At 40.4% G+C, this 24,801-nt stretch overlaps 1 protein-coding gene across 2 annotated transcripts; it reads left to right on the forward strand.

Annotated features, from left to right (window-relative positions):
- The first annotated feature begins 1,050 nt into the window (after positions 1-1,050).
- drd3 (dopamine receptor D3) lies at positions 1,051-21,241 on the forward strand. 2 transcript variants are annotated; one of them, XM_042399517.1, is made up of 8 exons: positions 1,051-1,156; positions 1,467-1,793; positions 7,335-7,447; positions 9,675-9,811; positions 12,116-12,309; positions 15,296-15,361; positions 17,731-18,109; positions 20,139-21,241. In XM_042399517.1, exons 2-8 carry the CDS (start codon positions 1,509-1,511, stop codon positions 20,333-20,335), a joined length of 1,371 nt encoding a protein of 456 aa, XP_042255451.1. In that variant the 5' UTR covers positions 1,051-1,156; positions 1,467-1,508; the 3' UTR covers positions 20,336-21,241. The 2 variants fall into 2 exon arrangements, with proteins under 2 accessions (XP_042255451.1, XP_042255452.1); XM_042399518.1 differs by having other exon boundaries at positions 17,734-18,109.
- Positions 21,242-24,801: the final 3,560 nt, after the last annotated feature.

Consider the following 24,801-nt stretch of genomic DNA (forward strand, 5'->3'; position numbering starts at 1 on the left):
GAATTATAGACTGAGGAAATCTTTAAAAGCCTCCTGGGGTTGAGCTGTTGTGGAAAATTGTCTTGTCACTCAAGAAACACAAAAAGAGCATGAGCAGGTTTTGAAATGATATCAAAAATACGATCAGAAGTGCAATGCATCATATTTCTGAGAGAGAGAACACATACCAACGCCACTTCCTAAGATCCCGTTTCTCTCTACTGGAGCCAGTTTTTAAGTAGTCCTGTACAGAAGCAGAAATATCTACAGTTGACCCCAAAGGTCAGCAAAAAGGTTTCAAATGGGATCATGGTTCAAAGGTCGACTAGTCTAGGGGTAGGATGTCTTCACAGGCATACATTACAATAATGACGGCACACAGATATGTGTTATAAAGCTTCAGGAATGAACAACAAAACATCTCCATTTACGTTCACACAGTTTCTGAGGCAGTTTCTAAGGTAAAGATAGACACAGTAGGTTGGTGCATGGATCAGGCATCAAGTGACACAAAAAACCTGTTTACAAGTGTCCTATAGATGTCCCTGGCTTCATGTTGCAACCCAACTGTCTTCAAGGGCATGAGACAATACAGAAATCAATAGAAGATATTAAACAAAAAGATATATAAATAATCACCATTATTAGATTACTTTCACAGAGCCAGGTCTAAAAATGATTTTGGTTTTTCTGTGTCTTTCTCCCTATTTCCGTCACAGAGGAGAGAAGGAGCTGGATAAGATGGATCACTATGTTTACCATCCAGACACAGGTGTGAGAATTACCACAGCACTGTTTTCTGGACTCAGGCCAGACAGGGAGGTTTGGGAATAAGTGAGAGGAAGGATGGAGTGCAAGGAGCAGAGTCCAGAACCAGAGCCAGCCAGACCTCTCAGGGTGGCAGCACGGACTTACCCTACCCCGATGAGCTAACCTCACTGACACTGCTCGAAGGCACACTGCCAGCCCCTCATTAAAGTTACCATCTCTGCTTTTTGGTTTCTGTGTCTGTTAGTTGTGTTAAAACCAATTTACAGGGAGACAATACATTTGAAAGGCTGACTGGAACAATCATAATTGTGCTGTCGAAGGAGTTCGCTGTTAAAAGCTGCTGAGTCTTTATGGGCTGATTGTTTCTATAGGAGCCACAAGGACATATTATCTCCAGGAGACATCAGTATGTATTTTCATTTTTCATTCACACCCTCGTGCCACTGTACAGCAATCAGCAGTGAGCATTACTGCTGAGATGCATTTCAACCGTTTAATTTATCAGTTCACCTGACTACTGTTGCTAGGAGGCAGGAGATGTTTCCCAGTAGGCCTCTGACCTGAAACGATGCTGCCACCATCATCTGATGTATAATATACTGCACTTATATCTGAATAATGAGATGTAAGAAATGTTTGTCTGTGTTTGCATGAGATTCCAAAAGAGAGGAAGTTACGTGATGACAGCACTAAACTATGCTCCTCTCCTTTCATAGGTCTGCCCAACATCTCACCTCCCATGTCACCGGGACGTCTCCATGGCAATGTTTAGCAGTGCAGAGAGGCTCTGGAACGAGTCAGACCACCTTGGATGGGACGAGAGGAATGAGAGCACGGGGGCACCGGAGCAAGACGAGCGTAACTACTACGCCATGCTGTACTCCCTGCTCATCCTGGCCATCGTGTTTGGGAACGTGTTGGTGTGTCTGGCTGTGCTGAGGGAGCGCTCCCTTCAAACCACCACCAACTACCTGGTGGTCAGCCTGGCGGTGTCAGACCTGCTGGTGGCCTCATTGGTTATGCCCTGGGCTGTGTACCTGGAGGTGAGGGGCCTCATTGTGTATGTATTTACAAAATCTCAACTACTGGAGTATTGATCTAGAGCAGCAGTCCCCAATCTTTTTTATCTGACTTATCCCATGAGCTCGAGTAGGCTACTTCTTCATACATGTTTCAAAAGCACTAATTTCAGTTGGTTTTAAAATGAATGTTAAAGGATGAGGCTGGTAATTTTTTATATTTTTCTTGCTGTCAACAAATCTCATGTGCACAGCCAAAGCAACAATGACCTGATCTTTCTTACAAGTATCATGTGTGTATCGAGATTCTGATATATCTTATTCCTCTGTGCCACAGACATCCGTTTTTGTCCAAAAACTATTAAAAACACGTCAGTGAACTACACTGTTGCACTGGGTGACATGGTCTTTCACCCCGAAAGCGATGGTTATGGTGGTTTGTTTAGAAATGGCTGCAAAGAATAATAACAGCGACCACGTTTTCAGTCTCTATAGAGTCTGTCTAGTCTTTGGAGCCATTTAAACGAAAGTGCCCAAACTCGTTTGGGTGAAGGAACATGTCACCCAGTGCAACAGTGTGTTTCATTGTCATGTTTTTAATAGTTTTTGGACAACAACCGAGGTCTACAGCACAGGGGAATAAGATATATCAGGCTTTGGACACACACACAATACTTGTAAGTAGGATCAATTCATTGTTGGTTGGACTCTGCCCTTGAGATATGTTGACAATAAGAAAAATGTAGAAAATCGCCAGCCTTGCCCTTTAATAAGACTACATAAAAGTGGATACTGTCACAATAATTTTGTCATATCGGTGTAGCTTAATTGTCAGTGTTTAAGTTGGTTTGGTCACGTTTGTATTCCCACATGGACTTGCAGAGCAGAAGCTAGCCCCAGTTTATGCCTCTCATTCTAGCATTAACTTCATTCAAGCTACTGTAAGCCTCAATTTCTCTAAAAATACCCAGAAATATTTGAAAAACCAAGAAAGTTGTTAAACAACAATTACCAATATCTGAAGGTATTTCCAGAATCGTACCAACCAACTGGATGAAAACATATTACGCCACCAGCTAGCATATTTGTTTGAATTAGAAGACAGCAGAGTTGAAACTTTGTAAACAGGTCAAATATCTGTTTTTATTGTGCAGGGGACAGAATTGTTTTTCATAAAGATGGTTAGAAGAGTCTGAAGACTCTGGAAATACTTTTGTTTTGTTATTTACTGACCTTCTGGGTTGTTCAAATATCGCCAGAGACGATGCTTACCTCTGTGGCTGGACCTTTAAACCATTTATGCTTTACCAATTATTTCAACTTTTTTACTTTTAGCCAGTCATTTCAAATGTATATCCATATACTTTTAGTGAAATATTGCAACTTGCCTCTCAGGTTGATGGGAGGTGTGTAATGTACAGTTAGTATATTGTAGCTGGCAGCTTATTGATTATTGTGACAGTACATTTACTAAAGTTAAGCTACTCCACAATATTCTTATATACTCCCTGGCAACTGCAGGGAAACTGCTCCCTGGGGAAAGTAGCCCTGGTTGGGAATCACTGATCAAGAGAACTGATGGAAAGAAGCAGCATAAGAAATGGAGAGGACGCATTAGTGCTGCAGAGGATGTGGAAGAGACTGAAATACAGATGCCTGGCAGTGAGTGAGGGGCTGACACTGGAGAGGAGAGGAGAGAAGAAAGGACAGAAAGTTGAGAGAAGCGTGCAGAAGCAAAAGTGGACTTCTGCAAAAAAAAAAAAAAGGAGCTGGAGTCAGAGAAAAAGGATGAGGGTCATTTGGAGCTTATTATGTGGTGACAACTGTGTGGGTGATAGGAAAAAAGTAATGATGATGAAATGTAGTTTAGATAGTGCTTCACTATTCATGTAGATTACACATAATTGCTGAAGGACATATTGAATATTAACAAATAATGGCTTCATCTACTTTGGGTAATTGGCTGAGATTCAAATTACGAAGAAGCGACTGCATATCTGCAAATTTCATTTTTATTCAACGTTTGAAGCAAATTGCTATTTATGATTGCTGTTAATTTTTATTTGCACTTCCTAGATTAATCACCAGTTTGTCTCCTAATTGTTAATTTCCTCAGCCTCCCTTCTCATGTCACTCACTATTAAGTAACTTCATTAACTGTACCGGTGCACATTACCCTCGAGCATCCACATTTCATCAAAGTAATACACTGCACACTGAAAATACACCACAGAGGTGTCCTGTTTGTATAATCACAGACACACAGACATGCGCATGTGTAGAATAGCATCCTTGAAGCCCAGTGTGTTGCTTAAGGGCAGGTGTTGCCCACATGTGGTCGAAAAATCATCTGGTTGAAGTCCAGTTATGTTTAATAACCAGCCACCCCGCTGCCTAAAGTTTGCTCACTGTCAGCAGAATGCTTTATTTCTCACTGCGCTGAAGATTCAGCGGCAGGTCAACCAGCAAGAAAAATTAACACACCCAGTGAGCAGAAGCTGACAAGTGAAAGATGATTATATCCTGTGAAAGGTAATTTAAGGTAGCCAGGAACCTCAGCGGGATTCAGTCATGCATTTAACTCCCATGTAAGCAGTCATGCTGTAAGAGCATGTCCTACTTTTTTCATTGCAGAGTGTAACTCTTCATTTAAGATTCAAGGGAGAGACTTACAATCCCAAAATCATTAAAAGATAGTAAGTACAATATTCACTCACTTGAGGAAAAAAACATATTAGTTCAGAGTCAGGGGCTAAAGGCTTCCAACTCCCAAGACTGGCACTGCGAGCACCATCACCCCGCGAGCTTTAATCTGAAGGAGGGGGGATTAGTTTCTTGTGACCAGAGGGTTGCTGGTTTGCTTCTCCAGGCGCGTCTTGGTAGGAAAATTGACTGAGTATCGCTCTCGCCACTCTCAGCAGGCAGTATTTATGTGCCCTTGAGCAAGCCACCTTATCCCTGAGATGGAGCAGTTGATGTATGAGTCATACTTGAAGGAAGTGGTCGTATTGGCAGCGATGACTGAGAATTCACTCAGATTCACAATTCATCCCAAATGATGTTGCTCAGCCTCAGCAAATATATGATCTGCCTGTGGAAATAGCTTCATTTATAGTGCAGAAGTTACTTGTCCTCCTTCACATTAACATTTTATCAGCAGTGTTTTATTTTAGAGAATACAGTGTAATCTGACATAAAACATTAGATTTAATAATGCAAATGTATTAATGCACACTGCTGCTTTATCCCAGAGTCCTTCAACTTTTGTCAAGACTTTATAAGTTAAGTCTCAAATCTTTGTCATTTTATACACCCATAAAGCCATAGTTATCAAAACATTCTTGTATCTTTACAACATACATCTATCAATTTTAAATTTCAGCCCAGAACAATTAGTCATACTGCCTCCCCCTCCCTAATTAGTCCTCTATCTCCTGTCCCAGTGTCCTGACAACTGCCGCTGCTGCTATGTCTTTTCATCGAGACGTTTAGCCCACTTCACCGCTGTGAGAACACACATCACATATATTCAACGTCAATACGAGGTGTCTGAAGAGCCCCACTGAGTCACCATCATATACCCACACTGTGCGCACAATGTTCAATATGTAACCACATGTGTGCCGCGGTGTATTTGTGCATGGGGGCGACTGAGTACAAATAACTGCTGTGTACAAACTGTATGTATTGTGCATGTGTTGGTGTTATTTCTATGTTTAAGAGAACCAAACATCCTGAAAATGAGAAAGGTGAATAGAACATGGGGAGTCTCTAAATTGCTAGTTTTGGGTTCAGAATTGGGTTTGGGTTTGAGATTAAAGAGGTGCTGCAGTAATTTAGTATTGAGCTTCCATTAAATGGAGGATTTGTCAGATGTGGATTTAAGAGACAATCATCCAAATCGATGCAGCAGAGGCAGAGAATTCCTGCTTTCTAGTCCTACACTGTGTCCCATTTCCATACTATATTAACTGTATATAGTATGTACTGTTCTAATTGTCATATAGTATAATGTGTTTGTAGTTAGTATACAAAAAAGTCAACATACAGTATTTACCATTTTTGCACTGTGCCAAACTTCATAAAGAGAAGGCAAAATGTTTTTTCTTTTTTTTTGTTTTCCAAGATCTTTCTGTTGCTGTCACCACCTGCAATTTCATTTCATTTTTTTGCAGCTGTGAGTGCCTCCTCTACTCCCTTTGTGCAATGCATTGTCAATCAACAGTGTGCATCAACAGCACACTTGAAAATCAAGCTTTTTTTTTTAGTATGCACAGTGACTATTTAAAGTAGTTTATGTTAATTTTTCCTTGTGAACCCACCACATACTCAAAACTTGCTTAGAAATAATATGAAGTATGGGGTTATCACCATGCTAGTATTGGCCAAGCTCTAACAATGCTGGCTTCTGCAACTCCCAAACACAAGCTTTCCATTAAAAAATGTACAGCCTGCAAGTTCAAGCCAACATAACCCTGTTGATATCACTATGGCATCATCAGGTGCTGTTTTCTCACTGGACTAAGCCCCTACAGAGCCACAGAAGCCATTATATAACATTTTTTCACCAGCTTAGTAGTACACATGACTGGTTCTCGTGCCTTAAATTGGTGGAATGCCCCTTTAAAAAAATGAAATAATTACTGTATAAGGTAAAGGGTCAAGATTAGTATTTGTATTAAGATATGGCATGTTGTGGAGTGTTAGAATCAGGGAGAAAAGTTAGGACATAAACATAAGCAGCAGATGTTTCCACATTAGTATGTATAAGAAGAAAAAGATTGTATATCTGTTTGCTTTGGTGTACGTGTGATATCTCTCGTCTATGCAAGGGAGATTGATGTCTATTTACGTCTTTGTACGTGTGTGCCTGTGCGTACTCCCGTGTGTGCCTGCCGCCTCTCCATGTAGGTAGGCGTATATTCCCAGTCAGGCAATGGAGTTTGGATCCCATTTATCTTTGTCAGACAGTTATTACCAGGCATTATAGAGCCTAAGTGAAAGCCTGTCGGTCTAAGCAGGACTCTGCTGTGGGGGGGTGGAGGTGGGGTGGTTGTTTGGGGTGTTGTTGCTTTAGCCGGGGGTTAATGTCCTTTCTGAGAAATGGAAGCTTCCTCGAGGATAATTAGACCCTGTCTTTGACACATTCCCTTGTTTCTACTTTTCTCTTTAAATGCTAACAACATTATGTGTCTCATCCATCATCCAAAATCATCACAGAACATTCATAATTGACCATTTCTCAGCAGTTTGTGTTATCTGAGGACAAGTGCTATGTGCTGACATAAACATATTTGCTAATTCATGCATACATTAGCCTAAGTAATAGCCATATTAACATAAATTCTTAAATTCAATATAGAAAGGCTGTAAAGGTGTCAGTTTAGGCCTATTTTTCTTTATGCGTCCATGTAATCTGCACATTTTTCCTTCTCCTGTTGCCTTTCTGTCACATGTACAAGTGTGTGCGTTCATGTGTGCACTCGACAGGTACTTCACACTTCACGGTGAAAAAGGAGGAAGAGAAACATGTGCGTTGTTAATCTGCCTGTCTGTCCTGTGCAGGTGGTCGGCGGTGCCTGGCTTTTCAGCCGGCTCTACTGTAACATCTTTGTCACGCTGGATGTGATGATGTGCACCGCCAGTATCCTCAACCTGTGTGCTATCAGCATTGACAGGTGAGTGTTCAGTGTGTGTGTGTGTGTGTGTGTTTACCTCACTGCTGCAGTTATTGTGTATGACTACATATGTTTCCATGACATCTCCAGTATAAATCTCATCCATGCAAGGTTTCTTTTCTTCACCTTACCTCATAGATATTTCAAACCTTCCTGGAGGAAGACAATGTTTTCCCATCCTGCTAATGTTCTTTTGATAGATGTCTACCTTTGTGTATACATGTGTATCAGTGTATGTCATTGTATGACAGAATTAAAGACAGTGTGGAGAAGGCAGAAATGAGGAGATGTTACATATACAGTGTGGCTGAATTTTGGTGTTTTAGGCTCAGATTCAGATGTTTACTTGTAATTGCTGCATATCTGTTTGCATTAATTCAGGAGGGACTGTGTCATGCAGCAGCATCTCTTTGACCCTTTACTATAGATGTGCATCTTGTATTTGCATTATTTATTTGCTTTAGTTTTCTTCTTTCTTGTGTCATAGTTCATATTTCATAGCTCTCCGGGGTCTTTGAACTTACAACCCACAGGCATCAAGGGTTCAGCTACATAGAATACATAAAGTACTTCATAAGGAATGGAGGCATCAGGGGGATTTAGTTGTACATACATGCACGTAGGAGGGAGTATTTGTCTTCCTTAAGACTTTTCAACGGGTGTTTTCATAAGAAAGTAGTGTTGTCATGTGGAGAGCTGGATTAGCAACCAGGCAAAGCATGCGCCTACTCATTTTTAATCATTCGATTAACTACAAATTTGTGAAGTAACCTGCAGCACTAAAGTATATTAACAACTAAGGAAGGTCCTGCAATATTACCCAATAATGTGCCCTTGTCATATAGTGTCAAATCCAGACCATGGTAATTTCAGTATTTATATAGTGCTCACATGGTGCATATTCCTAAATAAAAATGTGATTAATTAAATTAACACACAATATTTAATACACAGAAAACCTGCAGGCAGGTGTGAGTCTCTCATGTGAACGTGAAGGTGACATACACAAAGCAGAGACACCAATGTAGTTTAATAAGGTCATGGTAATGTATAAGAAAAAGTTCCAACCCCTGATTTTCCCCTTATTTCACTGCAACTGAATGAAAATTCAACAAATCTTGTCTTTGTCTTGTCTCTCATATTGGAGGTGTTTTCTAAAATACATGACAGTCACAACTTCTTCTTTTGACCCTGCAGCAACAATATGTACCTGACTTGCATGTGGTTACCCATCTGCTGACATACATGTTTGTCCTGCAGTGTTTTTTGTGTACAATACAGGTTCTTTGGAGCCCTGTTGTTCTCATGATTGATTATCATTCAAGTCAACAACATGGCGACAGTATCACATGTTTTGTAAAGTGCTAAATTAAAGCAAAGCACCAGGGGCGTTGATAGTGTACAACACACCTGTATTACCCTTGCAACAGCATTGTGGGGAAGATTTGTCACATGTTAAAAGGACGAGTGAAAGCAGGCGGCATAAATACACCAGAAAGGAAGTTCTTACATCAAACTTCAAGGTAAAGTGTCTTTGTGAAATGACTTACAGTGGAGGTCAAACGGAAGAGCCTTGTTTTCATCCTCAACTAAAAGTCTTGCTTAAAGTAGCACTTAATCAATAAATCATGTACATTATTTTATACCACCATATTTTCTTAATCTCCGCTTTTATTCAACCCGACAGCAGCGTGGCAGAAGGGTAAAGACCAAGTAAAGCGGAGAGGGGAGAGTATTTTTAGTGAATGTCTGTGTGTGTTTGGCTCCGGGTTCACCCTACATTTTGCCCAGAGAAGAACCGGAGTAATTAGTCTGATGAGGATAAACAATCGTGGCAGTTTTCTGGCTCTAAACAACATAACATCACATCCATTTTGGGTCGGGGTCCAGCATAATTGCTGCTTCCGCTGAGCCATTGCTGAACCTAGTTTTCCCGGGCTCATTATACACTCTTGGCGTATAGTATGCTGATTAACTCTTAAAGCTCCACTAGGTTTATTTCTGAATACCCAAATTGTTTCTAAATAGGAGTGCCTGGTTCGCTGCTCCATTGTTGGTCTTTATATTATTCACTTTCTCTCAGCAGTGCATTTCTTGGCATCTCCAAAACCCAGTTCTTTTCAGGGACACTCTTTCTCCTTCTAATTATTCATTCTTACTGTTCTATATCAGCTCAGCTCTATAAAGCTGTACAGACTCTAATCTGTGTGTGTGTTTGTGTCTGCAGGTACACAGCAGTGGTGATGCCTGTCTTGTACAACACCACCCATCGCTCCAGGAAGAGAGTTTTTGTAATGATTACCACTGTGTGGGTCCTGGCCTTCGCTGTCTCCTGTCCTTTGTTGTTTGGCTTCAACACCACAGGTCAGGTCAACAACATTTTGACTTCATCTTCTTGTCTGCGTGCATCTGAGTGAAGTTATGCAGGATCCCAAACAGAATGCAAAGCAGGAAGACGCAGTGTTGTTATGAAATTCAGGGTCAAAATTCAGTCAACAAGCCATTTGGGGTCAGTGGGAGGACATGAAATGCAACCTGGAATGTGATTTAAAGGTGCACTCCACCAATTTAGCATGCCAGACTCATTTTTCTAGTCATCTGGAGTGATACTTAGCCTATGAAAATTATGTTTAATGTATTCTGTGGCTTGGTCTTGAGCTTATGTCAAGCCTGAGAAAATAACCACTTATCACACTAACAATGGGGTTATTTCACCTTGACAAAGAGCCTGTGTTAGAAAATGGGCATGTTAAGTTTGAAAGATGTGGGCATTTATCAAGAAGGGAAAAAAAGTGTGAGATATTGGGAATTTCTGACAGCTACGATATCTCACATTTGGCCAAAAGTACAAATATTAACAATAAATCGTTAAATTCAGCTATTTTTAAAAGAGCTATACCCTGTTTGTCTGCATGTGGGTTAGCTTGTTAACAAACTGTGATACATACAGTATGCAACATAACCATAGTAGCAAATTTGGGTTATTTTACATGACTAGCAGTCAGGGTAACCACGTTCTAATAATCCATGAACGCTCCAAAGTTGGAGCAACAGGAGGTTTTTCTGTTTTAACCACTCTGCATGAATGCAGCGTAACACAAGGCAGTATTGAGTTGCATTATGGGAAATATAGGATTTTTGGAGCTTGACTACACATTTTGGAGCTTGACCCACGTAAAAGACCAGATATCTTCTGTCGAAGCCTCTGCAGCTTCGATTTTGACCATTCTTTTTTTCATTCTGTCTCTTGGAAGTCCCTCAAGGATATATTGTTAAAGTGAAAGAAATATTTGCTGCCACATATGCTTTTAGCCTGTTACAATATACCTCAGTTCAGTGCATTGCAGGAATTTTGGGTTTTGAGGAGCTGTTTATGTTTTAGCTTCCATTAAATTGGCCTTGAGAGCTTCAACTTGCTGCAATCCTTTAAGCTGTGGAACTGAACATATAGCCAGAGAGACCAGTAGTGATGGCGGTAATTTGTTGAGAAAGGAAGATTTAAGCCAAGTCCCATCTAAATATTCACATTTTGGGAAAATATTTTTTGAATATTGCTTTGCATTATGGTTAAAGGGTGGTTAAATGAGGCTTCTGTATCATCCTCTCATCTCAACTTCCTCTGTCCCTTTAAGTATTCAAAGGGATGTTTATTATTTATAACCTACATAACTGAAAATTAGCTGAGCTGACAAAATCATGTGTGCATGTAGCCAGTGAATCAACCACACAACAATAAAACAGACAGAGAAACTTTGAGAGACATCACCAGTAGCTATTTTAATTTCAACAGCCAGCAGCACAGATGCATGACTGCACGCACACAATTAAGAGCATTAGTCAGAGACAATGTAAAGCTACTCACAGAGACACACACATTCGGTTGAGTCCACTTACAATCAATGCAAAACAATTGCTGCTGATTGCTGGAAACCCACTGTTTTGTCAGTACGCAGCCACACATCACCATTGGGTTGAGGGACCACTAGGTTCACATCAGATCCAGGATCCTTCATTGTGCTTTAAAAGGGACATAGTGAAAAAAGAGAAGCTTGACGAGACAAATACTATATAAGTGCTGCACAAAATGGCTAAATGGAATCTAGAAACGGATGATTTTGTGGAGAGAAACTAGAAACAGATTCTGTCTGTCTCTCCCTGTTTCCATCTCTCTGTGAATTGAGGTATGTGTTATTGATCCAGAGGAACATCCAGGGAGCGGCAAATCACTTCAGATTGTTCATGCCACTGACATGCAATATGCATTTCACAGCTGCGGTCAGTGCCCGTGTCATTTTTTCCCCCTTCAATCATCAATTCACAGCACTATTAGCTTACCTGACAGATATTTAACTTTGGCGTTTTGATTGAAAAATTGGCCCACACTGTTATTATGGTGTCAAATGGTCTTTTATCCTGAATTTCATGGCGCAATTATTGTCAAATCCATCATACTTCCACTCATACTCTTAGCTGTCAGTGTATGTATGCAGGACTGCACAGTTCAGTATGTACACAGAATATGAAAGAGGACAAGCCGCTGAGGTCATTTTCAAGATGGAGATCATGCACCTGGGTCAGGGATCGGCTGTAAAATACGCCCACTGTCTTTTTTATTATTCTGTCATTTTGAGACTGTTTTGCATAATGATATTTTTGCTTTAAATGCAGATGACCCCATGGTGTGCTCCATCTCCAACCCCGACTTTGTGATTTACTCCTCGGTGGTGTCCTTCTACCTGCCATTCATGGTCACCCTGTTGGTCTACATCCGCATCTACGTCTTCCTCAGGATGAGGCGGAAGAGGATCACCTTCGGTCAGGCCAGCGGAAAAGTCCAGCCGGGCTCGACTCCACCGTCTGTGGTGAGACAGTTATCTTGTTTCTGTGTCTTTCTTTTTCCTTTGTTGATGTTTTCACTTTCACTTTCTAATAAGGCACTGTTTGTAAAAGATTTATAAATTGTAACCTTATTAATAGTTAATAAATAAGTACAAAATAATACATAACATGAATAAATGAATAAAGAATACATAACATGCACATTTCCATTTTTATTCTGAGGCTCTACTGAAATATCTTTACAGTTCCTTATAGTTCAAAAAATCCGTATTTATCTTGTACTGGTCCTTTACACAGCCCCTCAGTTCAGCCTCTGTCTGAAACAGGCTGTTGTAGCTCCTGTCTCTTTAAAGCCCCCCTCCTGATGAGCCCACTCTGTTCTGATTGGTCAGCTCCTGACGTCTTGGCTCTGGAGGCTACATAAACAAACAATAATAGTAGGATTTCACTTCTTTTTCTTGTTCTTTACACAAAATATAAACTCAAATATATTCATGTTCGAACTGAAATATGAGAGTGGACAGCATACACAACCCACGCAACAACCTTAGCAACAAAGGCTACAGAATGGACGGCTGTTTGTCGGCATGTGCGAACAATCAGATGGCAGGTCGATGGGGAAGTAGAAGTAACTTTGCAAACGGGGCTTTCACAGCAGGCTGAAGCCCTGGCTTTTGACTTTCAGGGAGCATTTTTACATATGTTTACCTCAGGTTTTGAAACTTTGACCGTGTTTAACATAAACATTCGACATTATAAGAGTATATAAATGATAGAATATCACAAAAAGCATGATATGTCCCCTTTAAAACTCTAAAACTCTAAACTTTTAAACAGCAGTGGACCGTGTTAATTCTGACCTTCTGGAAAAGAGCTGCAGGGCATCGGGACCAAATTCATTAATAAATCATTTATCCACACTTACAACTGCAGTCTTGGATTGCAGAAAACACTTATCACTATCAATTGATATAAACACTATCAATTATTTAATGAACTTGATCCTTTTTTAATGACTTACTAACATTTATAACTGCTAACTTGATCAATTATTATCATTTATTAATGATTTCCTCACATTTATAACTGCTGACTTGATCGTTTATTATCATTTATTAATGATTTACTAACATTTATAACTGCAGACTCGATGGCTTATTCAAAAAGTGAGAAACTATTGATCTTTTAATAATTACTTATTAATGACTCCACAGCCAGAAAGGTTTTTCAAAACATGGCAACCCAAAAGTTGCTGTTTAACGGGTTATTTTTGATCCATAAAGCATTAGTAGTTAAATGATTTATTAAACACGAATAAAGCCACAAGTTACAAGTTATAAATGTTTTATAAGCTAAGGTTGTCTTATTAGAAAGTGGTAACTGAAATTTACCTGAACACAGTTGTCTACAGGCTGAGGAAAATTGCATCATCCACTATTATAAAACCCTTTACGTCTGATTGTATGAGGTCAAAAATTCATTGTGGTGGAGTTCAGAGTGATGTTGCTTTTTTTAGCTCCTGATAAGTCGGTTCTTTGTAGATCCAAGGTTTTCTTCTCGACAGCACATGCATTATGCAGTCATTCATAATGACTTGCAAATTACAATTCACCTTTATATTAGACCTCTCCAGTTGGATGCATTCACAGCGTGCACACACCTCACTAACAGATTTTTTTTTCTTTGTAGTTTCTGTTTCAAACCTCCACCGAAAGCTTCACAACCAGACGCCATTACGTTATAAAATGTGACTTGTAATCACAATGATTTACCAAAAAACACTAGGTAAAAATGCCATGGTAAAAGTAAAACGCATGAATTTCTATGAAGTCATTTGGAGATAAAAGTTTAAGAGGAGATCTTAGGAATATTACTTTGCTTTAAAGTAAAAGGAGAGAAAAACAATGTGACTGATCTTTTTTAGATGAACACAGGTCAAAGATGAAATATAAATGTATAAGCAGCTGACCATTTAAATTATTATTCAAAAATAAGGAAGGAAGAAACACAAACAACTAATAAATATGGGCTAAATAGATGTTTTATGTTTACGTTGGGAATCAAGGGCTTGAGTTATATTTTATTACTTTAAAAAACGATTATGTCTTCTAATTTTTTTTTTACCATCATTGATTTTGTGACGCTGTTCTTTAAATGGTGGATATCTCATTACAATGCAAACCTGAATTTTGTCCTTAACCAGCTGTCGGTTCTTTGATCTCATCCATCACTCTAAAATTTGTCCCAGTTATATCTATCACACAAATGATGGCTTTATCTTAATATCCACGGGCAAGGACACATGAGGTCATGCTCTGTGCATCTGCATCGACCCTATTTTTAAAATATGGTGTATAAAAAGACACGATTAGATCATTCAATCCAGGGACTTGACCGGCCTTGGCGCATCCAGGAGCTTCCTGAGTAATATGGTTGGATTCATTCCACTCCATTTTTCCCCTTCATTGCACACATACCCACAGTCAAGTCTTCTACTTTAACAGCAGGTTACAGATAATTGGTTGCGATTGAGCCTCAGTTTGGAATCTCATCCATAAGTGGAGACACCTGTTGTAAGATCCAAGCCCTGGAGGAGTTCATGCTGAGACAGTTATAATAGGAAAAAGTGTTTTGAAATAACATAATAGGACTCTGACTCAGTCAACTGAAAGAACATTTGATATGAAGAAAGAAGCATTGTTTTTTTCTTTGTTTCAAAGGCGACTATCTTAATTTCTGTGGTGAGATTTAATTGACTCACACAGTGTTTGGCTCAAGATTGAGAGTGACTGAAAACAGCAGACATGCATCCTAATTCTCTTGATTATTTTGTCTGTGTCTGGGACATTTGTTTGAATTTTAATGAAAACATCCTCTGAGATGAATAGAGATGACTTATTTCCAAGTGAATGGCACACAAATCCTGTACCAGTAGACTGACGGTGTAAGGGTGTGGGGATAAGTGAAGCATTTCTCTGGAAAATCTTGAACTTTCCTCTGATCCCTCAGGAGACCTGTCTACAAGAGGAGACTCCCAAGGCGAAGCAAGACCTTTCACCTATAAGGATTAACGTGGTAGGTGTTATTTTAAACTACAGATTGAACGCTACCATGAGATTCTTGGATTGATTTTTTTTCACTGCTCTAGTTTTGCTGAATACAGCGCAGCCTGATGCCTGACTAACTCTCATATTGACTGTGTTGGCGTATTGTGACATGGTGGCATGCAAGGCGGTTCTGTTTTTAGCTTTTCATGTGGGTCTGTCTGTGTGTATGTTCATGCACACTTGAGTTTTTTGTTCCGCTGTGTGATCACAGCCCATGGGTCTGAGAAAGAGCCGCGAATCGAGATTCTGAACCGTGGCCTCTTGCCCTGCGTCACCTGGTCACTAGTCAACTGAGCAAAGTCTGTGGCTGACGCACTGCAGCACCTGCATAACCTACAGACTGTTCAAAGGAGGAGGAAATAACAATCTGTAATTTTCCCCCTGAGGAAAATATGTGATGCTTAAAATGAACGTCTGAGTAAGAGAAGACTGAAAATACATGTTTGTGGCCACACTGGAAATAAACATTGCACAATACTTACAGCTAGTTAATAACTCCTCTTATGACTGCAAAGGGAAAAGGCTCTTTGGAGCTGTAAGAGATCAATAGACAGGCTAGAAAAATGAAATAGCGCATTTAAAGGTAATGTATACCTTCTGTAGTCGTATTACTTTGCGTGTGTTGAATACTAACTGTGCTCCTGGGATTTAAAAACCTGGAGAAGAGGAGGAGGAAGAGCTTTTCACTGCTTTCAGTCTGTCTGAACAGCACTTCTGAGACGTATTGGCCATAACCTCCAAGTTCCTGAGGCGTATCCACCACTTTTGGCCCTTTAATGGAGTGTATAATATTTCCCCCATGAGCTTAAGGCTGCATTCACACAAAATCCAGCAATGCGGCACCTTCCCGCAGGGTTGTGCGGAGGTGTGGGCATGTTTATTTGCGCTTTAGAACATAATCACTGTGAAACAATCAGAAAATAACGTTTTATTCCTCTCATTCACTGCATTTGTTCTCACAAGTGCAGCTCGCCCTCTTCATTTGCTGTCTAGCTCTCTCTCTCATCTCACTCGCGCTCTCTCTCTTTTTCTCTCGTCTTTTTTTAAAATGAGTCAGGGAGCAGAAAGCAAAGTCTAACTTTAATTTTAACATTACCAAACAAAGAGCAATGTCCTCCCCTCAACAGCTCTGACCAGTCTGATCGCCAGCTTATGTGACGCAGTGTGACATCGAGTTGCATTTCTGCAAAAGTTGATTCTTGTTCAACTTCTACCCGCAGGGCCACTGCAGTTTTTTGTGGCACCCCATGCTGTCCCCACTCCTGCAGCCTAAACACACTACCCCCATTCAAATGACTGAGAGGACTGGCGTTTTTCCCACAATGCCTGATTTGGTGTGAATGCATCCTAAGGCAGGATAGAAAAAGGGACTCTTTCACCAGATATTACACATTTAAGAGACATTTAAGAGAATAAAGAAGGTAGTGAAATCACCTTCAAAATTCAAACATTAAAGCTGCATTAATTGATTTGTTTCTGCCACTAGGGGGCAGCAGAACAAGCTTTTTGACACTTTATCACCTTATAAAGTTGTGGCAAACAATTACCTATTTCTACATCCAACAGACATGAAGCAACATTATCATTAGTTTGGAGTCATGTTTCTGGCCACCTGATGAATATGATATAATCATATGCTCCCACTATGTTCACCAGCTGGTCACTAATTTTGTCTGTCTGTTGTTTGGTTGTGAGAATAAACCAAAACAATGAGCTGAAAAACCCTAAAACACTCCATAAAGCTAGAAGAAACTGCAGTCAGTTGATAATTATCTTTGGGTTCATTACTACAAGCAGCCCCTTTCACATAACACAAAGTCATTTGATCCTTTGTTTATATTAAAAAACTGATCAGTGCAGCTTTAATGTTTTAATGTCTAATGTGATTACAGTATAAACAATGCATGAAATGTGTGCTGATTGTAAGTAGAGCTGCAACAATGAGTCAGTTAATCAATAAGTTAATTGAGAGAACATTAATCGACAACTATTTTGATTACTGAATAATTCCTTAAGTGATTTTTTGAGCAAAAATGCCAAACATTTGCTGGTTCCAGCTTTTCAAATGTGAGGATTTGATGCTTTTTTTTTGTCGAACATGATAGTAAACTGAATATTCTTGTTTTTTGGACTGTTTCTGACAAAACAAGACATTTGAAGACATCATCTTCTGACATCACAACACATTCTGACATTTCATAGACAAAACGATTAACTGATTAATCAGGAGAATAATCGGCAGATTAATCAATAATGAAAATAATCGTTGTAGCCCTAATTGTAAGGCATCTCGTTTACTGTTAAAGTTGCAGATGATCATGTGTTATTTCCTGACAGCAGAGTGTAGAGCCCTCAGGTCCCTCCAAGCCCAACCTACTGTCAGGATGCCTGTGGCGCAAACGCCCAAAGACGGGACCTGTGGAGAACTCTGTGCTGCCCCCAGTGGACATTCAGAACTACTGCAGCATCAGCCATGCCTCCTGCGGCCCCACCGAGATGGATCTGGAACAAGAGCGGGGGGAAGAGGAGGAGGCGGAGGAGAACAACCAGAACGAGCGGCCTCCAGTCCGGATGAGCTGTGAGGTGAAGGATCTGTCCAACGGACGAACACACACGTCACTGCGGCCGGTGGCTCACTTGCATACCAGCAATCCACGATTCAGGAGCATGCATGCTCGGGAGAAAAAGGCCACTCAGATGCTGGCCATTGTGCTTGGTGAGTGGAGACCATCTTAAGTGGGATAAGATGAGGAAATGAAAATGTAAAATGTCATGGTAACACTTCAACACAGGCAGTTTTATAGCTGCAGTATATGAGTTTCTTATTCTGCTTCAACTCCTGTAACATTTTTATGACAGACTTTTCTGCCATACGTATCCGTTCACCTTTGCTGCGCTCTCGTCTGGCTGTGATGGCACCAGCACATTTGCTTACTCGACGTGTATTTGCTGCATATTTTGCAAAGCCAAAATAAATCACGACGAAATGTCAAAAAAGTCTGGCTGGCTTCAGGGTTCGCAGTGTGTGTCCAGACAAATGCTGTAACTCCTGACAAAGCTTCCACACGCTCCAATTATCAGCCAGGTTGCTGTAAGCCTGGTCCACTTAGCTGTGGCAGAGCATAGATCTTGCTGACAAAAATGTAATCAGAGGTGTCTGATTACATTACACCGTTGCCAGTGAAAACAGTGGCGCGCGCACACAGAAAATAATCTCAGTCCGGCCCACTTCCCATCTGCTTGTCAGCCACCTGACCGCTGTAATGTTGTGACCCTAATTGAAGTCTTTTAATTTAATGAGTGTAAAATAAACTATATCCTGTTGGCTATTGCTGAGTAAGTGACATGAAAACTTGCATATGAATACCACACAAGATACAGGTTAATTAAGAACCAAAAGTGCTTTAATTGACCCCATTCCTATTTCTGTTAACACCTGTTAAGCTTTCATTCATACATATACAGTTTATATGATATCTGTGGAATATTTACTACTTTAAATTCACAGCAATTTTGAAAAATTGGTCTTTTTTTTTTACATAGAAAGGCATAGAAAGCAGGCTTTGCATTTGTAACTGTCGACAGCCAACTTGGTCAGGTGAAATGACAACTGATGCTAGCATATTTTGTCAGTTGCTGTTAACCAGTGTTAGCTAATTAGGTAACTCTGAGTTGGTTGAACTCCATCTTCAGCTGACTTTATAATGTTTCAAGCTCACCTATTTTAAAAATGAGAACCCTGTAAAATGGTCTTGAATATGAACAAGATGGCTGCATACTGTACATGATATACTATAATGCTTAGGCTAAAGCTAATTGGTCCCAATTAAATAAAAAGTCAGGGTACTCATATTTGATAACGTTAGTAGAAGTGAATAAAAAGCTTTGTTCTTGTATTGCTGCTAGCTGTAACATTACAGCACAGTATCATAAATAAAAATGTCATTAAAATGTTATTGTTCAAAGATGACAGGTTTCCAGTGATGTTTGATATAAAAAACATACTTGGACATGAACGCACAGGTTAGATTTATACTTATTATCAATATATGAAAAACTGTATGTTTCACTTTTACAAAGGAAAAGAAAAGAGTGTCTTAATAAGTGTAAACCTCCCCAAATACAACAAAGAGCGGAGACCCACTACCACTCTAAACTCTCTAAACTCCGATATAGACGAATCCAGCGGCTTATTTATGTGTTTATTATGCAAATTTACAAGTGAGGTGCCACCTGGATTCCTCTATGGTGTCTTGGCTCCCAGTGTATGTGTCAGTCTTGAATTAATGTAGCTAGCTAATGACTACATTAATTATCAGCTATCTCCTGGCTTACATAAGGCTGGGCTGCTGACATTACATCAGAGTGGACAAACACACTCACTGTTTTATCTATTCCTCACACTTTTGTTGATGTGTTTTTGTTTTTGACACCATCCTCCAAACTCTTACAGAGTATTTCTCTTTCAGGGAAGGGTTTTAGCGAACATGATCATGATTAACATGAAATGTCTCTTTTTTTCTCTTCCCTCTCTCCCATCTTCTTTACACTTTTCAAATCCTCCCATCTCATCTACACTTCAAACATAATCCCTATGTTTCACATGTATGTCTTTTCCATCCACTCACCATTTTGGTCAATTTACTCTCTTTTTTTTACTTTGTACAACACTCTGTCCCTCTTACCACCTCAATCCCCTATCGCCCTCTCTCTCTTTATACTTCTCTGCTCTCTGGCTGCTCCAGGGGTGTTTCTCATCTGCTGGCTGCCTTTCTTTGTGACTCACATTCTGAACACCCACTGCAGGACATGCTTCGTGCCTCCTGGGCTTTACAGTGCTTTCACCTGGCTTGGGTATGTCAACAGTGCCCTCAATCCTGTTATCTACACCACCTTCAACATAGAGTTCAGACGGGCCTTCATCAAGATCCTCAGCTGCTGAGGAGGACAAGGCGCCAGGAAATTGAAATGGAAATGAGGCACTCGTGCCACAACTCAGACGTGGTGCATTTAGTAAACAGTGACCACAGATGTATGCTGGTCATGGTCAAGACAAGGAAATCTGCTTTGTGCCGCGGCACAAAGCAGAAGACGAGGTGATGCTGTGGTGTGCAATAAATGCAAACAGAAGAGGATTTTCACTCCAATAAAGACTCAAACCTTTGTTTCTCAACAGGGCTCTAACACCGTTTGAACAGTATTACTTACATTTTCACATGCATATAGTCTTATTGATAGCACAAGGTATGGACTTCTTTGTGCATATGTAGTGTACAGTACGTGCTCAGTTCCTCAGATCAGGACTTTCCAATCAATGTCAGTTTGGATGCTCTTTGGGGTCAAAACGGAGCCTGATAAATTGATCGCAGAGCTGTGGGCCACCTCTGTCCTGAGGCCTGCTGCTACCTCACTGTGTGGATTAACTGATGTTACTCACCTCCCCCACTCACTGCCTCCTTCATCATCATCCTCATCACCATCAGTTGCTCACCAGTGCATGCACATATTAAAATTCAAGGCCGTTCACTTGAATTGTGCTGGAAGGATCGTATTGGTCCCTGCCAAGACTCAAATCATTTCGAAGATTGTCTTATATATTGATGTGGAGGCATTGTCCTCAATGTGGAACCGTTAGAATAAAAAAATGTGAGATTTTGATGTAACGCACAGTGGAAACATTGTCAGTGTTTTTTAAAGGAACTGCCTGTTTATTGGCTAACCTCCCCCGTGATTTAGAGCTGCCTCCTGGCTGTACTGATGCGCTGATGAAGGCAAGAGCTTTGAGATCTTAACAAATCAAGCAGGATTGTAAAACCGTGTGGTGGGCAGGTCTGTCATGGACAGAGCATTTACTGCAGTGTGTTGTAAATAAAAAAAAAGATGAAATGCTTTTCCAGGCTTACCATCATTTATACAGACACAGCTTATGTATGTGTGTGTATGTGTGAATGTTGCTTGTGATTAGAGATCATTTCGGTGAGTAAAAGTGCTGGTTGGCTTTCTAGGAATAACGCAAGAGGAGGCCAATTGAGCAAACAGGATATTAGGAGATTTAGAGACAGAAAGGGTTTAAAAGACGAGCAACGGTGGCACAGAAGGAGGATGAATCTGGACAGAAAAACACAGGATGAGATAAGGGATGATGGGAAAGCTGAGTAGGAAGGAGTAAAGCCAAAAAGGGAAAAAAATGATTGAAAGAACAAGGATAAAAAAATTACTGTAGGAGGGGAAAAGAAGGTAGATGGATAGCTGCCTGGGAGGAGAGGGGGGGTTGGTCTTTCTCAGCCTACATCTCAAGCTCTCTTATTTCTCTGAGAGGCATAAACACCTGCTCCCCTGACACTTTGTGCCATTGCGTTGACTAAGACTACTCATGATGATGACGCACCAGATGTGTATGTGTGTGTGTGCATGCGTGTCTGTATTTATGGATGCATGCTGTGATGCGAAAGGGACCTCCAGTTCGTGATCATCTTAAGTGAAACGTTATTAACCCATAGCATTAATTTATGTGTCCCCTCTCCAAAAATACTTATGCAACTGAAATCAATATTTAATACAATGTTAAATAAATGTATATTAGCAAGGGTGCAATAAGGGCATAAAATATACTGAGGTTTAGATTCCATGATCATGGGAAGAGGTGTTTGCTCTTTTCTCTTTTAACTGAATTTAAATATAAATGAATTTTATTTAAGATCCAATTTAGTTGATAAATACTGTGCAGCTGTGTATATGCATCTCCAGATTACATTCAGCCATTCAGGGAAAATACTGTTCATCTCTTACTGTAAATGAACTGAATATGAGCCCAAAGCCCCAAAGACCCAAAGCCACTCCAGAGGCCTCAAGCAGCTGCAGTGTTCATAACAACATGAAATGGCTCGAAGGATCAAATATACTTATATTATTTAGTAACATACTTAAAACACTGGAATTCCTCCTCTGGGAACCATGAATATGCTTTCATGGTAAGATTCAGGTTACTTAAAAAATGTAGGAGGAATGTAGGAGGAGGGAATTAAAGACGCTAAGTCAGTCAAAACCAAAACATTACAAAAACTGATGCTCTTGAATTCATAGAAAGCTTTGTTTTTGTCCAAAACCTCTGGTAGTTTTATACTAACTCACATAAAAAGTCAAAAGATGTTCATTGAATTGGTATAAGAGAGTCATGACATCTTTTCTGCCACCTACTGTAAGGGAGACATGTAGACCAATAGAAGGCCAGGTGTAGTGTTGACCAATGAAATGATCCCTGCCTCCTTGCGGGTCCGTTCACTTTTACTTCTTAGAGCGTCCTTAATGAGCAGTTACTCTTTAACCGGGTTCATCCACTCCTGCCCGCCAGGGCTTTATTAAATGTATTTCCCTTGTTTTCTTTATGACTTGTGGAATATATATATACCAGAGCCTGTATTTTTTACTATAATAGCTACATGTAATAGTACAATGACAGAGAAAACAACGTCACCTTCATGACTCAGGAGGAGTCTAGCGGACCACCAAAGTCAAGGACCTCAAGTGGTTAAGTCATATTTGCGGCATGAGAATCCTTCCATGATAACATGTTGGCTTTCAAGTGCTGTATGTTACGTGAACACTGTTGCTAGGCAACTAACAACAAAATGGACAAAACTGTGTTTCTTTTTTTTCTTCTTTATTTTAGTGTTTGTATGTAGCCACTATAGTAAAAGAAAACATGTGGACACTAGTATATATATTAACTCTCCTTTTATTCCAAAAGTCATAAAGAAAGCAAGGGAAGTACATTTAATAAAGCCCTGGAGGGCGGGAGTGGACGAACCCAGTTAAAGTGTACATGCCCGTACAGGACGCTCTAAGAAGTAAAGCGAACCTGCCCACATGGCGGCAGGGATCATATCATTTGTTAATACTACACCTGGCATTCTGTTGGTTGCAGGATTTTGACAGGGTTATTGCACAAAAAAATGCAAGAGCAGAGCAGAAATCTGAGAGCAGACATTTTGCGAGCGCCCAGAAGCAGCCTGAGTGCGAGGAGAAGGACTGAAGCTGGAGAGCAGGAAATCTGTGCAAGCAACAATACATCTGAGTGCCAGCATACAGTTTGAGAAGAAACAGAGCAAATCTAAGTGCAAGCAGGGGCTATTTGAGTGCGAGGGCAGGGTTTGAGGGAAATCTGAACGTGAAATCAATAAATCATGCTCTCAAAATGAAAGACCACGCCGCTGAATAAAGATAGCAAAAAAGCCTCATAGACATGGCTGAAAAGTTTGAGAACCACTGATTTACCCATTCCTTTTTGAGATATCCTTCTCTGAACAAAAGTGATAGACTGGCAGACTAAATGGCCAACAAACATGCATGACTCTCCTTAGACTCCTGCTGCTAGTGAGGCAAAAAACAGAAATGGACATGACTCTGTGCTCTCAAAGCAGTTATAGTCCTGAATATTTATCCCAGGATAAAACTATGCCAACAGATTTTAAGTGAGCTCCACTTAATCTCAAGTATATTTGTATGTATGTACTGTACTTACTGTCAGTATGTATGCTGCGCAGCTATATGCATATACGGATGGATGGATACATACATGGGCTTTGGGAATTATATTATTTCCTGCATAACATGCATGAGTCTGATGTGTGCATGTCTGTGCAGCCACAAACAGGTGCTTATTTTCTTTGCGTCTGTGCACATTTGTGTAGCTACCATGATGGAACATGTGTAAACAGATCTAAGTGAGCAGGAAAGTTTAAAAATGAAGGAGCCCATCCATGAGTGAAAGGCAGAGGGCAGGTTTGGCTGCACTGCTCAGTATGTTCGGTAGTCTGCTAGTTGAGGATGACACATTGGACGAAGGAAAAGATAAACGCAATGAGGCTTGTGCATGTTTATCAGCAGGTTTCAGAAGGAAGAGGATGCGTGCTTGAATGATGGCTGCTCATTGTCTAATTACCCAGACGTGGTCACACATGTGACTAGGGAGGCAACGCACACAGGGCAAAAATAAGTTGACGACTGAGTGCCACCACTCCAGTTCCCGCACAAATAGCAAGTCTCCTCCTGCTTCTTCCCTCTGTCTCAATGGATATGAGAGGCTTTGTGCATTTCTGTGGGTGGAAGGACAGATGTGATAGACAGTTGCAGTGTTTAGCCGTGGCTAATGATGATGGATAAAGATGTTGATTACAGACAGGGGTGGCTGCACGCCATGACTGACACTCAGTCTGTTCCTCTCTCCTTCCACCAATGCCTCCCACTTTTATCCTCCCACAAACGTGTCAAAGCAGCATGATAATCATCCTCCCCTCTCTGTCGCTCACTGTCTTTTGTACATATGCAGCCTTTACTGTTAATTCGATGCCATTTTGAGGTTAAGGGGTCATGTGTGAGGAGGGCACCAATCCTGAAATAAATAGCGAC

This window comes from Thunnus maccoyii, chromosome 21, assembly GCF_910596095.1.
Source record: "Thunnus maccoyii chromosome 21, fThuMac1.1, whole genome shotgun sequence".
NCBI classification, from domain to species: Eukaryota; Metazoa; Chordata; class Actinopteri; order Scombriformes; family Scombridae; genus Thunnus; species Thunnus maccoyii.

Excerpts from the sequence above, each read along its gene's own strand:
- drd3 (XM_042399517.1), top strand. The coding sequence starts at position 1,509 with ATGGCAATGTTTAGCAGTGCAGAGAGGCTCTGGAACGAGTCAGACCAC. Across the intron at positions 9,812-12,115 it reads GTTTGGCTTCAACACCACAG|ATGACCCCATGGTGTGCTCC; the intron begins GTCAGGTCAACA and ends CTTTAAATGCAG. Across the intron at positions 12,310-15,295 it reads GCTCGACTCCACCGTCTGTG|GAGACCTGTCTACAAGAGGA; the intron begins GTGAGACAGTTA and ends CTGATCCCTCAG.